The sequence below is a fragment of the Prionailurus bengalensis genome, chromosome E4, assembly GCF_016509475.1.
Source record: "Prionailurus bengalensis isolate Pbe53 chromosome E4, Fcat_Pben_1.1_paternal_pri, whole genome shotgun sequence".
NCBI lineage: Eukaryota > Metazoa > Chordata > Mammalia > Carnivora > Felidae > Prionailurus > Prionailurus bengalensis.
This window is the reverse complement of record NC_057360.1, coordinates 25,542,050-25,557,565: the sequence shown is the minus strand read 5'-3', so window position 1 is coordinate 25,557,565 and position 15,516 is coordinate 25,542,050. Positions and strand designations below refer to the sequence as shown.

Sequence of the window (15,516 nt, the reverse complement as noted above, 5' to 3'; positions counted from 1 at the left end):
TTTAAGGATCAAGCTTTATTTGTTTTAGATATGAATGTCCAATTAACTTGCAACATTTATTGAAAAGATTATCCTTTTCCATTGCTTTGTAGTGCCACTTATGTCATAAATCAAGTGTCCATATCTGCATAGGATTGTTTCTAGACCTTTGGTTGCATTTTTCTATTTGTCTATTCTTGCACAGGTACAACACTATCTTTATTATAAATTTGTAACAAGTAGTAATAAATGGTAGAATTACATCCTCCAATTTCTTTTACTTCTTTAAGATTGACATGGTTTTTCTTAGCCCCTTGTATTTCTATATTAAAGTATTAGCATCACCTTATACATTTCCAGAAAAAAATGGCTCTAGGATTCTTTCCTCCTGCCAGCCCCTAGCAAATGTTAATTTACTCTCTGTCCTCATGGATTTACTCTCTGTCCCCATGTGCATATTTCGCATATGGAATAATATAATATGTAACTGCTAACTTCTGACATCTTAGCATAATGTTTTCAAGATTCACACATATTTTACCATATATTAGTTCTTCAATGCTTTTTATGGGTGGATACTATTCTATGGTATGGATATACCACCTTTTGTTTATGAATTCATCTGTTGATGAATATTTGGATTCTTTGTACTTTTTGGTGACTATAAATATTGCTGCTATGAATGTTTGTGTGCAAGTTTTTGTTTGAATATCCGTTTTCAGTTATCCTGGTTATGTATCTAGAAGTAGAACTACTGGATCATATTCTAATTCTACATTTACATTTTTGGGAAAACCACCAAACCATTTTCCACAGGAGGTGCACCATTTTACATTACCATCAGCGATGGATGAGGATTCCAGTTTCTCCATGTCCTCACCAACACTTGTTCCTTTCATTTTCTTTAAATTATAGCCATCCTAATGGATGTGAAGTGGTATCTTACTGTGGTTTTGGTTTGCATTTTCCTAATAACTAATAATGTTGAATACCTTGCATGTGCTTGTTGGCCAATCTTCTTTGGAGAAATGTCTGTTTAAGCCCTTTGCTCAATTTTTTTATTAGTCTGTTTCTCTTTTTGTTCCTGACATGTAAGAGTTCTTTAAATGTTCTAGATACTAGAACTGATGACAGACATATGATTTGCAAATATTTTCTCCCATTTTGTAGGTTATATTTACTATTCTGATCTTGGCCTTTGGTGCACAGTTTTGAAATTTAATGAATTTATCTATTCTTTCTTTCTTTCTTTCTTTCTTTCTTTCTTTCTTTCTTTCTTTCTTTCTTTCTTTCTCTTCCTCCTCCTCTTCTTTGCTTATGCTTTCAATGTCATGTTTAAAAATCTGTTGTCAAATTCATCATCTTGAAGACTTACACCTATGTTTTTTTTACAAGACTTTCATAGTTCTACTCTTACATTTATATTCGTTATCTATGTTGAGTTAATTTTTGTGTATGGCTTGAGGAGGGTTCAAATTCATTCTTTTGCACATGGGTAGCCAATTATTCCAGCACTATTTGTTGAAGAAACTCTTCTTTCCTTGTTGAGTGGTCTTGGAATCCTTGTCAAAAATAAATTAACCATAGATGTGTGGGTTTATTTGGGGGCTCAAAATTCTATTTTGTTGATTTATATGTCTGTCCTTATTCTAGTACCACACTGTTTTGGTTAGGATAGCTTTGTACTGAGTTTTGAAATCAAGAAGTCTGAGTCTTCCAATTTTGTTTTATTTTTTTCAAGATAGTTTTGGCTATTTGGGGTCCCTTACAATTCTGGGAGTTTTTTGACCAGCTTTTTGATTTAAAACAATCATTAAGATTTTGATGTGGATTGCACTGAATCTGTAGATCACTTTGGGTAGTATTGCCATATTAAGTCTTCTAATCCATAAGCATAGGACATAGTTTCTTTATTTAGGTGTTCTTTAACTTCTTTCAGTAATCTTTTGTAGCTTTCAATTTATAAGTCTTACATCTCCTTGGTTAAATTTATTTCTAAGTATTTTATTCTTTTTGATGCTATTGTAAATGGAAGTGTTTTCATTTCACTTCAGAATGTTCATTGCTAGGGTATAGAAATACAACTGATTATTATGTGTGTAATTTATATCCTGCAACTTTTTTGAATTCATTTATTAGCTCTAATAGTTGTTTGTTTTTTTGTTGGTTTGTTTTTTAGACTCTGTAGGATTTTACCTATATAAGATCATATCATCTATGAATAGAAATAGATTTGCTCCTTCCTTTCCAATTTGGGTGCCATTCGTTTCTTTTTCTTGCCTAAGTTCTCTGGCTAGGAATCTCAGTACAATGTTGAATAGAAGTGGTGAAAGAAGGCATCCTTTCTTGTTTCTGATATTAGGGAGAAAGCTTTCAATCTTACCATTGAGTTTAATGTTATCTGTGGATTTGCCCTTTATCATGTTGAAGAAGTTCTCTTCTATTTTTAGTTTGCTGGCTGTTTCTGAATTTTTTCAAGTGCTTTTTCTGCATCATTTGAGGGGATAATTTTTCCTTTATTCTAGTAATGTGATGTATTACATTGATTGATTTTCATATGTTGAACCATCCTCTCATTCCTGGTATATATCCCACTTGGTTATGGTGTATCATCTTAATATTCTACTAGATTTGGGGTTCCTAATATTTTCTTGAGGATATTTTCATCTATATACATAAGGGATATTGGTCTATAGTTTTCTTTTTGTATGATGTCTTTATCTGGTTTGGTAACAGAATAATTTTGGCCTCTTAGAATGAATTAAAATGTCTTTTCCACTTCTATTTTTGGGAAGAGTTTGAGAAGAACTGGCATTAACTCTTTAAATGATATGATATAGAATTAACCAGTGAAGCCATGTGGTCCTTGGTTTTTCTTTGTTGGGAGGTTTGTCATCACTGATTCAGTCTCTTGTTATAGTATATTCAAAATTTTTATTTCTTCTTGAGTCTGTTTGATTATTGTATATTTCTTAGAATTTTTCCATTTATCTAGATTATCTAATTTATCAGCATACAATTGCTTATAATGTTTTCTTTTTATTTCTGTGGTTGGTAGTAATGTCTCTACTTTCATTTCTGATTTTAGTAATTTCAGTCTTCTCTTATTTCTTGGTCAATCTAACTAAACAGCAGCTTTTGATCTTTTCAAAGAAAAAAATTGTCTTGTTGATTTTTTTTACTTTTCTTTCTTTTGTTTTTCTTTTGTTTTTTTTTTTTTTCAACATTTATTTATTTTTGGGACAGAGAGAGACAGAGCATGAACGGGGGAGGGGCAGAGAGAGAGGGAGACACAGAATCGGAAACAGGCTCCAGGCTCTGAGCCATCAGCCCAGAGCCCGACGCGGGGCTCGAACTCCCGGACCGCGAGATCGTGACCTGGCTGAAGTCGGACGCTTAACCGACTGCGCCACCCAGGCGCCCCTTGTTTTTCTTTTTTTAGAGAGAGCAAGAGAGAGAGAGAATGCAAGCAGGGGAGATGGGCAGAGGGAGAGTCTTAAGCAGGGTGCATGCTCAGAATGGAGCCCAAGGTAGGGCTCAATCCCATAAACCTGGGATCAGGACCTGAGCCAAAATCAAGAGTCAGATGCTCAATGGACTGAGCCACCCAGATGCCACCGTTTTGTTGATTTTCTATATTGGTTTTCTATTCTCTGTTTTGTGTGCTTCCACTCTAATCTTTATAATTCTGTTTTTTTGCTAATTTTGGGTTTATCTTGCTATTCTTTATCTAGTTCCTAAAGGTGTAAGTTTCAGTTACTGATTTGGTATCTTTTTAATATCTGCATTTACAAGTATAAATTTCTCTTTGAACAATGTTTTTGCTTCATCCCATATGTTTTGGTATGTGATGTTTTCAATTTCATTTAACTCAAAATTATTGTACTTTTCAGCTCCAGAATTGCTATTTGGTTTCTTTTTGCCATTTCCTTCTTTTTATTATACTATATTTGGTGAGATGCCATTCTCTTGACTTCCTTTAGTTCTTTGTCCATGCTTTCCTTTATCTCTTTGAGCATATTTAAGACAGTTGATTTAAAGTTTTGTCTAATAAGTACAATGACCAGATTTCTCATGGACAGTTTCTGTTGTTATTTTTTCCTGTGAATAGGCCATATATGTTTTTTTTGCATGACTCATAGTTTTGTTGTTGTTGTTGAAGACTGGACATTTTGAACATTATAATGTGACAAAATCATATTTCCCCCTCTCCTTCAAGTTTGCTGTTGCTGCTTTTGTAGGGTGTGTGTGTGTGTGTGTGTGTGTGTGTGACTTTTCTCAACAATTTTTGTAAAATCTGTATTCTTTGTTATGTGTGACCACTGAAGTCTGTGTTCTGTTAGCTTATGGGCAACAGTGTTTTGATAGATTCCTTAAATGTCAGAAAGGAAAGAAGGAAGGAAGGAAGGAAGAAGGAAGGAAGGCAGGAAGGAAGGAAAAGGAAAGAGAAAGAGACAAAGAGAAAGGAAAGGAAAGGAAAGGAAAGGAAAGGAAAGGAAAAGAAAAAAGAAAAAAGAAAAGAAAAGAAAAAAGGAAAGGAAAAGAAAAGAAAAAGGAAAAGAAAATAAAAGAAATTAGAAGAAAAATTACTCTACTGGTCTTTGCAGATTGGCTATGTGTTGGAATACTCTTTCAATGCTCAGCCAGGCCATATACAACTCTGCCCTAGCATTCATTTCCCATTTCCTTGGACCTTGAAGTCCAGCCAGACATGAAAGTTGTGGATCTTCTCATAACTTCTGAGCATACATCCAGTTCTGAGCATATGGATAGGTTTTTTAATTCCTCGGTATATGTGGGATCTTTAAAAATCCTTATTACCCCATGTATTTACTTTTACAACTTTGTGTCTGTCTGGTGTCCCAACTGTTGGCCCAGGCTAATGTACCCAGTATTTTTGCCTTTAAATGCTTCCAGCAAATGTCACATGGGATGCATCTCAACCCTAAAAACACTCCAAATAGGGCAAAACAAAGGCTAGTCCTTGTGCAAATACTTCAGGGAGCCAACAGACAACCTCAGTTCACAAGAGACAAACACATTCTTTGAAAATTAGATCCTATTGCTACCTTTGGCAATAGCAACCTTCATCAGGAATGTAAACTGCTGACATATGGCCACCACTGGTGTGGAATGGAGGAATGGTAGGTGGACAATTTAAAATGCCACAGCATTTTCTTACCAGATGCAGCTACTTCTTTATTTCCTAAGCCTTCACTTATTGTTAAGTGCTTGGCCAGATTCAAGAGTCCTGTAAAACCATGATTTTGACCATTTTTGCCACCTCTTTAGTTGCTTTTATGGAAAATGGATACCTGAAGCTCCCTACTTATTATTTTCTGTGATATCATTCCCTATTATACTTTTTTAAAAAGTTTAAAAAAGAGAGAGAGGGAGAGAGAGAGAGAGAGAGCAGGGGAGGAGCAGAGAGAGAGGGAGAAAGAGTGAATCCCAAGCAAGCTCCACACTGCCAGTGCAGAGCCTGATGCAGGGCTTGAACCCGTGAGATCATGACCTGAGCCAAAATCAAGTCAGATGCTTAACCGAATGAGATACCCAGGCACCCCCCACCACCATTGTACTTTTTAACCCATAAATTTGGTTTATCCCTCCATTTAAGTTTTTTGAAGTTTCTTTCAATAATTTTTTATAGTTATTCCATGTAATATTATTTTATAGCTTCCAGTATATTTGTTTCTAGGTCTTTGATGTTTTCTAATACACTTATAAATAGTATAATTTCTAAAGTTTCATTTTTAATTTGTATCTGGCATATAGAAATATAGTTGATTTTTACATGTTTGTCTTGTGCTCCCCACTTCCCTAAATTATTCATTCTAAAAATTTGTCTGCAAATTTGTTTGATTTTTATACACACACAGTTGTGCCCTCTACCAACAAAGAGTTTTATTAGTGTTCTCAAATATTTATGCCTTTGATTTATTTTCATTACCTCATTGGTCTTACTAGATTCTCCATTATGCTTTCAGATAGAAACAGTGTTGGCAAGCACCTTTGTCTTAATCTGAGAGAGGTTTAATTAAAACTTAATTTCTTTAAAATATATAGGACTTTACAGACTTTCTATTTCTTCTTATATCATTTTAATATGTTGTATTTTCTACACACTTATTGATTTCATTTGAAATTTCATATATGTTATTAAGTTGCTTGTGGTACCCTCTTATTACAATTAATTATCTATAAAGCACGTAATGTTGGATGCAATATTTTGTATATGCAACTAGGTGTATTTCACTATGTTCAGATATTCTATATCCTTAATGATAGTTCTAGTTTACATTTGTATCCATTACCAAAAGAGAATTTTTAAATCCCCCACTCTGTGTTTTCTTTCTTTCTTTCTTTCTTTCTTTCTTTCTTTCTTTCTTTCTTTCTTTCTTCTAAGACTTGCAGTTTTTCCTTTATATTATTAGAGGCTACAGCTCTAGATACAAGCAAATTTGGAATTATAGCTTTCTGGTAGAGCAAATCATTATCCCTAATAACACTTCTTACTTTATTATTTTTCTAATATTATTATAGTCATTACTTTTCTTTCTGGTTAGTGTTTGCTTGTTACATCCTTTTCCACTCTTTTATTTTTTAATATCTCCTTTTATATTTAAGGTGAGACTCTTTAAAGCAGAATCTCTCTTTTTTTCTTTTTGGTGTTTTCATTTTTGTTGAATCCAATTTGAGAATTGTCTTTTAATTAAAGTATTTAGGGGCACCTGGGTGGCTCAGTCAGTTGGTTCAGCATCCAACTTTGGTTCAGGTCATGATCTCATGGTTCATGAGTTCAAGCCCCCCATCGGGCTCTCTACAGACAGCTCAGAGCCTGGAGCCTGTTTTGGATACTGTGTCTCCCTCTCTCTCTGCCCCTCCCCCACTCACACTCTGTCCCCCTCTCTGTCAAGAATAAATAAACATTAAAAAATTGTAATTAGAGTATTAGTCTGATTACATTAACTGTAACTTCTCATGTATTAGGTTTTAAATGCTACCTTACTATATTATATTTGTCCCTTCTGTTCTATGTTCCCTTTTCTCTCCTTTTGGCTTTCTTTAAGATTACAAGGTTTTTTTTTATTAATAATTCTATATATTCTTTCTGCTAATGTGTTGTTTTTGCATGTTTTCTTTTTTTTAGTGGTTACCGTATAGATTTCAAAATGCATCCTTGACATATTAAAATTTAATTTAAGTTACTGGTTTTACTGCATATATATTACTGTTTTATAAGTCAATATTCATTTAGGCTTACTCACATATCCACTTTTTCTTTCTTTTTCATCATTTCCCACTCCTCTAAGCTGCCTCCAAAAACACCTTTTGCATTTCCTTTAGTGTGAATTTTTAAAGTATTTTTATTTTGGTTTTATTTGTTAAGATTATAGTCTCTGGATATAGAATTCTTGGTGGAATTATTTTATTTTAGCACTTCGAAGATATTATCTTATTATCTCTTGGCATCCTTAGTTCATTTTGAGGAGTCAGCCTGAAGCCTTTACTGACATTGTTTAGTAAAAAGAAATATTTATTTTATTAATTCCACTACCCCCCCCCATATTTTCTTTTCTTCTTTTCTTTCATGCAATTTTACTATTATGTACCTAAGTATTTATGCTACTTGTGATTTCAGGACTTCTTGAATTTCTGACTTGATGTCAGTTGTCAGTTTTAGAAAATTTTCAATTATCTCTTCAAATATTTGTCCTGCTCCGTTTTATTTCTTCCCTCCTTTTGATAACCTTACTACATATATTTTTGACATTATAGCCATGTGCTTGTCTTATGTGATTTTTTCTTTATTTTCCATATTTTTCTCCATATGTTTCAGTCTGCATATTTGATTTAAATCCTAGTTCAGTAATTCTCACTTTGTTATGCAAAATTTGTAATTAAGCCAATTTATTAATTCATAACTTTCTTAATTTCAGTCATTAAATTTTTTATTTTTAGAATATTTTTTGTCTGATATTCAGTCAATGTTGATATTTTCCTCCTTTTAATTCCTTGAGCTATATTAATGATAGTAACTTTAAAGTCCATATTTGGATTTCATATATCTATTTCAACTATCAATTTTTTTCCCTTGGTTTTTGGTCAGGTCTTTTAAAATACATTGTTATTTCTGCTTTATTTGTGAACATTGTTGGTAAGAAATTTGTAGAGATAATTTGAGGTTCTGGGTAATGTTATGTTTCTCCAGAGAGGATTTTATTACATATCTGACATACAAGTATGTCGCGACCGGCGCGACAAACACAAAGGTCAGGGTCCTGAGGGTAGGGGAATGCAAGAAAAAAGAGGGAGAAGAAAGTTTGGGAACAGGAGGGTCCCCTGGGCTGATGGCCCAAGTGATGGCTTTATTGTTGCTGTACACAATCTTTTATATCCAGAATCTTATGGGTCAGGCCATTCTAAGAATAAACAGGTTTCACATAATCGCTGCCAACCAAAACATTTAGTTCTGTGTTTCTTGTGCATTTTCTAGATGGGTCACAACAAGACCTTGTTGATAAGATTGCTAGCAAAACACAATTCCCATGTTTGTTTCTATCTGACTCGGGGTAGAAAAAGGGAGGTAGCATTACTGCCAACACCTGCAGACCACAGGCTTCAGGAATTAACTTTCTCAGCCTTGACAAGGCTTTTGTATGCCCTTGAAAGTGGGGGAATGGGAGGGGGAACCACCGGGTTGGCTAAGTCAACAGGGAACGTTGCTCGACCCGGTCTCAGCCTGGCACCGGGGCCGGCCCCCACACAAGTAGCATCCAAATAACCTTAATCCATTTAGGGATTGAGTTGGTGCAAAGTCAGTTTTTATTCTTTCTGATGGATGAGCTATTTCTGGTTTCCCTTACTTCTTGGGATCCCAATTAAAAGACTGGGGTACTTGTCAGAGCCTTTTCTCCTTTGCTGTTTTCAATTTTGCCTTCTTCTGCCTTGAGAGTCTGCCAAAAACTTTGTTAAATTTTTCAGTAGCAACTGTCTTAATTGATAAGTGTCTTGAGAATAAAAGTAATGCCAAGTTTTGGTTTTTTTTTTTGTCCATGTTCTAAAGGCCAGTGGTTTTTGTCTTCTGACCTATTGTGGTTTTAACATTATGAATGCCTCTAGGGTGTGAACTTACCTTTCTGGTTTCTAACATCCTCTTTGTTTCTTATATCTATGTTTTTATTTTTTGTCTTAATTTTTTACAAGCTTACATATGAGTTTTAAAAGGGTTATTTTTTTTATCCAGCATTTATAAGTGTTTGTATTGGAAGTTTTTTGATTTCTTTTGTGTGAATATTTTTTTTTTGTATCTAGTCTTCCATAGTCTTGATTTTATTTTTTTCACCTATTTAATTGCATTTATTTAGAACTAGTATATACCTCTATTGCTTTCAATTTTTTTTGTATGCTGTCACTGAAAGTATTACTAAACCACACAAAAATTATCTGTGAGAGTATACTCTATTTAATAAACATTTTAAAGCATTGACTATATAACTAGGACATGTTCTCACATAAGTAATATACCATCCTTGCCCTTAATGAGTTGAGAGTCTATCTTTTCTTCTAAAATACTCACCTCAAAGGGCTCTCCTAAAACACTGAGATCCTTGGAATCTGTTGTTCTTCGATAGTAGTGTTTTAATATGTTTTTTTAAATAATGGTTTTTAGATGGCAATAGAGAACCAGATACCCACTCTAAATTGTGTATGGTGTGATAGAGTACCTTTTAAGAAGCTTGCAGTGGGCACAGTGTTTTCAAGAAAGGGAACGATTTCACTTAAAGTAAGAAGAAGATAGAGGAAATTCTTAACAAAGAGGTCAAGACTCTGTGAGAGTTTGCTGATTACACAGCAGGAGTTCCAGAGGTGAAAGGGCATAGGATGGGATAACAGAGGTGTCAGGGAAGACTGAATGTCATGTGGACTATGGTTTAGTCAAAATGGCTGACTGGGGGAAGGATGGATGACATTTGGTGTTGAAATAAGAAATAAAATAAACTTGGTCTCAGCAGTCTTCTGATGAAGGTGGGTTCTCGGCCTAATGGCCAGCAGACTTAGATAACACAGTTGGAACTGAAGTCAGAGATAAAATCATCCCTAAATTTCTTTTCAGCAGTAATTGCCTGAGGTGTTGACAGTTGTGGGGACTATGATTTTTCCACATGCACTCAATGTCTGATAAATATCCTTTTTAATTTGTCCCTTCTTATTCTCTGAAATGTTCTTATAATATGGTATTCCCTAACTTTGTGATTTTTCGTTAGATTTCACAGTGGAAATTATCAGAGAACCAAGAGTGGTCTCACCCTCACCTAGGAAAACATCATTTTACAAAAGGACTGGTGTGAGGAAGCCCTCATTAAGACCTAGGTAAGACATAGGATTTGGCTACAGCAATATTCTCCAGACACAAGCCGTCTTCTTTAATCTCAACATATCTAATGCTGAACTTATCCTTCAGTATATGAGTTTTTTTTTAAATTTTTTTCCATGTATCATAAACATACACACAATATTTATTTATTTGTTTTGAGAAAGAGAGAGAGCAGGAGAGGGACAGAGAGAGAGAGAGACAGAGAGAGTTTCAAGCAGGCTCCACTCTGTCAGCACTGAGCCTGATGTGGTACTTGATCTCATGATGCGGGGATCATAACCTGAGCCCAAACCAAAAGTCGGGCACTTAACTGACTGAGCCACATAGACACCCCCACATTTTGTATTTTAAACCAATTATTTATTTTCTATAATTGAGACCATGCAATATATACCATAAGATAACATTTTTTAACTTAAAAAAACTATCATGGATATCATGATAGTTTGTAGAGTTATATCCCCTTTCATAATACAGATGTAGCATGTTTTTTTATGGACATTTTAATGAACTTTTTAATGGACATTACATTATTTTTCATTTTTCACTGCTATAAATAGTGTCACAATAAACATCCTGGTATATATATTCTTGCCTATTTCTTTTTCTGCATTGTGTACTATTGTAGTAACCTCCTAACTGGTTCCTTATTTCATGTCTCTCCCCTTATAATAAATCCTAGAATCAACTTATTAAGGTCTCACTTCTAGGAAAAAACTCTGTGGCCCTTTCTTTCAGAAGTGTCCACTTTTTTCTCCTTACCTTAGCACAAGTGCCACCTCTACATAAAAAGTTCTTCAGATGTATGTCGCTATGACTTCCCTCTTCTCTGAGCACTACATCCCTAAAATACGACACAAAGTACTTACTGTGTACTACTTTTTACTGCTCTTTATTTTTTAGGTATCTTTTCCATTTTCTTGGACTTGACTATGATTTTCTTATAGGCCATGCCATTTATTCAATCATTCATTTTTTTTATTCCAGAATTACCTATTAATGACTAGGTATATGAAAAGTCCTTAAAGAAGATAAAGATATAGTAACACATACAAATTTGGTAGTCAGAGTCACTGGGAGAATATTTTGAATAGAGAAAGCTCTCCAAACTATGCTTTCAGTTACTGATAACATTCATTGAGGATGATAAGTCCTGACTCTCTTCTAAATACTCTAGATAGATCTTCCTTCCTTTGAAGGAACTGAAATTGTTCTCTGAACATTAATCATTTATTTCTTTTGCTCTTCCAGTTTGCACCACTTTCCACTGTGTCTATAGAAATACCTATTCTATTTAGCTAAGTATCACAGAAGTGTTATCATCCGGTTTCATGTCTTCAGTTAAGACCAAAACAGAATGCCCCATGGATCCCCCAGTTGCATTTCTCTTTAACCTTGTCCCTAGCCCTTGTTCAGTGCAATAAACAGTTATTGAACATATACTGTGTCCCAGATACTAATGTTACAAAAATGAAATATATTCCTTACCTTTACAAGGCTGACCTTAAAATTTCATAATAAAATATTGGATAATTACTATAAGGGTATAGCAAAGAGAAGCAAATTTTGAGTAAGGATTAGGAAAAGTTAAACTATCAGAAGAGACCCCAAACTACATGTACAATTTCATGTGCATGTGCAAAGAAATGAGAGTATTTTGAGGGTAGGGCTAAACCTTCCAAGCTAAAGAAATGACACAAACATAAACTCGCAAATATAAGGGTATTTAAAAACTTGAAAATAGCCCAGTGGTGTTAAAGCATACAATGCATGGGGTGAAGAGACATAAATTATAGCATTAGAAAGCCAAATTGAGACCAAATAACAAAAATAAAGTCTTAAAAGAATTATTAAGGAATTTATGTTGATTAACTGTAAATGAGAATTTCTTGAGACTTGTTGGAACAAGAGTAACAGAGATACCTTTTATATGGATTTAGAAAACAGTACCGAGGCAGAAGTAGTAATGATATATATACAGGAGTCAGAACATCAGAGACTGAAGGCAGAAATAATAGTTAGAAGGTTGTTGCAGTTGTTCATACAGGTGATATTAAAAACTTTAATTAGGGATATCTGGGTGGCTCAGTTGGTTAAGATCAGACTTTGGCTCAGGTCATGATCTCACAGTCCGTGGGTTTGAGCCCTGTGTCGGGCTTTGCGCTGACAGCTCAGAGCCTGCTTTGGATCCTCCATCTGTCTCTGCTCCTCCTGCTGTCACATTCTCTCTCTCCTTCTCTCAAAAATAAACATTTAAAAAAACCTTGAATTAAATGATGGGAGTAGAAATGGAAGGGAAGATACAGACTTTAAGACCACTGAAGAGGAAGAATCAGACTTCTGGAATGGTGGAGGAAGAACATCACAAATTGTCTCCCCATAAAAGTAATGATAAAGGGGCACTTGTGTGCTCAGTTGGTTAAGCTTCTGACTCTTGATTTTGGGCCAGGTCATGATCTCATGGTCATGAGATCCAGCCCTGCACTGGATCTTAAGATTCTCTCTCTCCCTTTACCCCTCTCTCCTGCTCCCTCTTTCTCTCTCTCTCTCTCTCTCTCTCTTAAAAAACAAACAAAGGGCCATATTTCTTCCTCATTGCCAAGTAATATTCCATTGTATATATAAACTACATCTTCTTTATCCATTCATCAGTTGATGGACATTTAGGCTCTTTCCATAATTTGGCTGTTGTTGAAAGTGCTGCTATAAACACTGGGGTACATGTGTATATAAAATTTTAAATTTATCTCTAAGTAAATAGTAACCAATTTTTTCACCCTGTTTTTTACACACAGCTAAAGGCCCCACAGTCTGGGAGATGCCCTTTCCCATTCCATAGTTGGAGCAGAATCCAGGTTTACCATCCCTTTCTCTTCACCAACGATGCTTTCTTGTTTTCCAGAAACTTGACAGAAGTCCTCCTAAATTCAAACCACTTGGAATTCTTCAGGGAGTTCCTCAAAGAACGGAAGGCTGATAGCCCCTTGAAATTCCTGATGGCCATACATAAGATCAGTATTGAGACAAATGAAAAAATTTACAAGTCTCTCTTTGAAAATATAATCAAGACTTTCTTCCATGGCAAAGTCCCTGCTGGTATGCATCATGTTCTCCTGATATTGTTTCCTTTTCCCTTTAGTATTTTAGGAGAAGAGTTTGGCAGAAAACCTGTCTCATGTGGGTCCCCTGAAAGAGCAGAACAGAGCAGTGGCCGCATGAGCATATTGAGATAAAGATTAAGAGGGACAGTAAAAACAGAGAGCAACAATAATAAAACTAAAGTGTAATACTAGTATGGGAAGCCAAATGCAAGACACTTGTACTTATATGTGAAATATATCCTTTCATTTAACTGTGTTCAACACTGAAAATAGGATCTTATTTAATCTCTATAAGGTAGGAATGAATAGATCCATTTTACTAATGAGGAATATGAAATTCAGAGAACTTGAATTCAAACTCAAGTCATCTGACCCTTAAATCAACTAGACAGAAATTAAATACAAAAACAAGAGTTAGCTATTTGTAAAGTTGGAGTTCCCACGAACTATGGGTTGTAGAGAGAGTTGTACTGGGAAGGAGAAAACTGTCTCCCTGAAAATCTTTATTTCATTAATTTTGTTTTCTTGTCTATGGAGGGAGGGCAATCTGACCTATGTAAATTCATCTTGACCAGAAACAAAAGTTGCAAGTAAAGTATTGACCTATATAATTTTAGAGGAGAAAAAGAGAGGTGAGCATAATTCTATCCTCAAAGTAAACAAATCTATAGCAAAGCAACGAAGATAAAGCCTTTTATTTTGGCACAAATGAACTGGTGTGTGTGTGTGTGTGTGTGTGTGTGTGTGTATTTGCTTGTGGCAATATAGATCAGGTTATAAATTTTATGAAAGTAAAAAGAGAGGTACAACTGGCAAATCTTTACTTGTAAGAAATATTTATTTGTTCAGTCTCAGGAAGAAGACAAAGAGGAGTATGTAGATCTTGTCCTTGATAAGTTCTCAAGTCTTATTCATGAACAAAATAGTCTCTGAACACCTGGAGAATTATATTGCCCTCATGATACTTATTTGTAATCTTGGATTCCTCATTTACCCTAGCAGTTTAACATTAATCCTTTACTGTTCTGCTCTCTTCCTAAACCAAAAACTTTAAACTAGCTGCAGAGATGAGTCCTTTAAATATTTCTTTCCCCTTAAACACTCATCTTAGAAATTTGAATGGAAGTAAACCAGGACTGTATTTGCTCTGCAACGCTCCTCTGAGATTTTCAAACAAATTGGAGTGAAGAGTTCAGATTCTAACCAGATTGAGAATAAGGGACAGACTCTAAGATGAAAAACACACGAACTACCTCAGAAATGGTAGAAGAGAAGATGAGGACTTTTTCTCTCTTGCATTTTTTAGAAGTAATACTGCAGTGTGATGCCCCTATTATACAAGAAATCTCTCACATGCGTCATGTCAGCACAACTACATTATTAACGCTACAGGGATATGTCATGAAATCTCTAGAAGAAAAGTGGTGAGTATTGATCAGTGAACGCCGTGGTTCTTTCTGGACCTGCACAGGGGCTTCTGAAAGCCATAGTACTCAAAGAGTCTCAAATTCCAGAAGTTCACTGCCAGGGCTTCCTTGCAAGAGAAAAGGCAAATTTATCTTGAATCCTCTGCTTACCTACCTGCTATGCACATGCATTGTGCACACACGTCCAAACACACACACTTCAGTTCATTTACTTGAACAAAGAACAATACAGTATTGATTAGGAAGGATAGGCTGACATTAGCAAAGGATTGAAATTGGAAGAAGAATATTTGTAAATGTCTCACTATTCCCCAATTCCCATTTTCTCGACTTCCTCCAAAAGCCGAGATAGGTTTGCCTTGACTGTTACCTTTTATGTACCAGGTGTTTGCCTTCTTTGATGTCCTTGGTCTCCTTTTGGCAGGTTTAAAGATTACCAAGAGCTGTTCCCGCCTTACCCTCAGGAAGGGCAGCATATTGAAGTACAAACTTCTAGGAAGCCCTCAAAGACAACAACTTACCTACAGGAATCTCAGGTCAGTGAGGAAGACAGTGAAGACAAGACACTGGGAACAAAAAAGCACTGCATTGTCAACCATGCAAAACAGTTTCATTGTTAGCTTATTTA

The 15,516-nt window shown here is 35.1% G+C and overlaps 1 protein-coding gene across 1 annotated transcript in view; it reads left to right on the top strand.

Annotated features, from left to right (window-relative positions):
* The window catches only part of RGSL1 (regulator of G protein signaling like 1), a 93,756-nt gene that overhangs the window by 50,765 nt on the left and 27,475 nt on the right, over nt 1-15,516 (top strand). The window contains exons 11-14 of the mRNA XM_043568048.1: nt 10,251-10,356; nt 13,263-13,456; nt 14,768-14,885; nt 15,313-15,424. Coding sequence (XP_043423983.1) covers nt 10,251-10,356; nt 13,263-13,456; nt 14,768-14,885; nt 15,313-15,424 — 530 coding nt within the window. The remainder of the gene's footprint in view (nt 1-10,250; nt 10,357-13,262; nt 13,457-14,767; nt 14,886-15,312; nt 15,425-15,516) is intronic.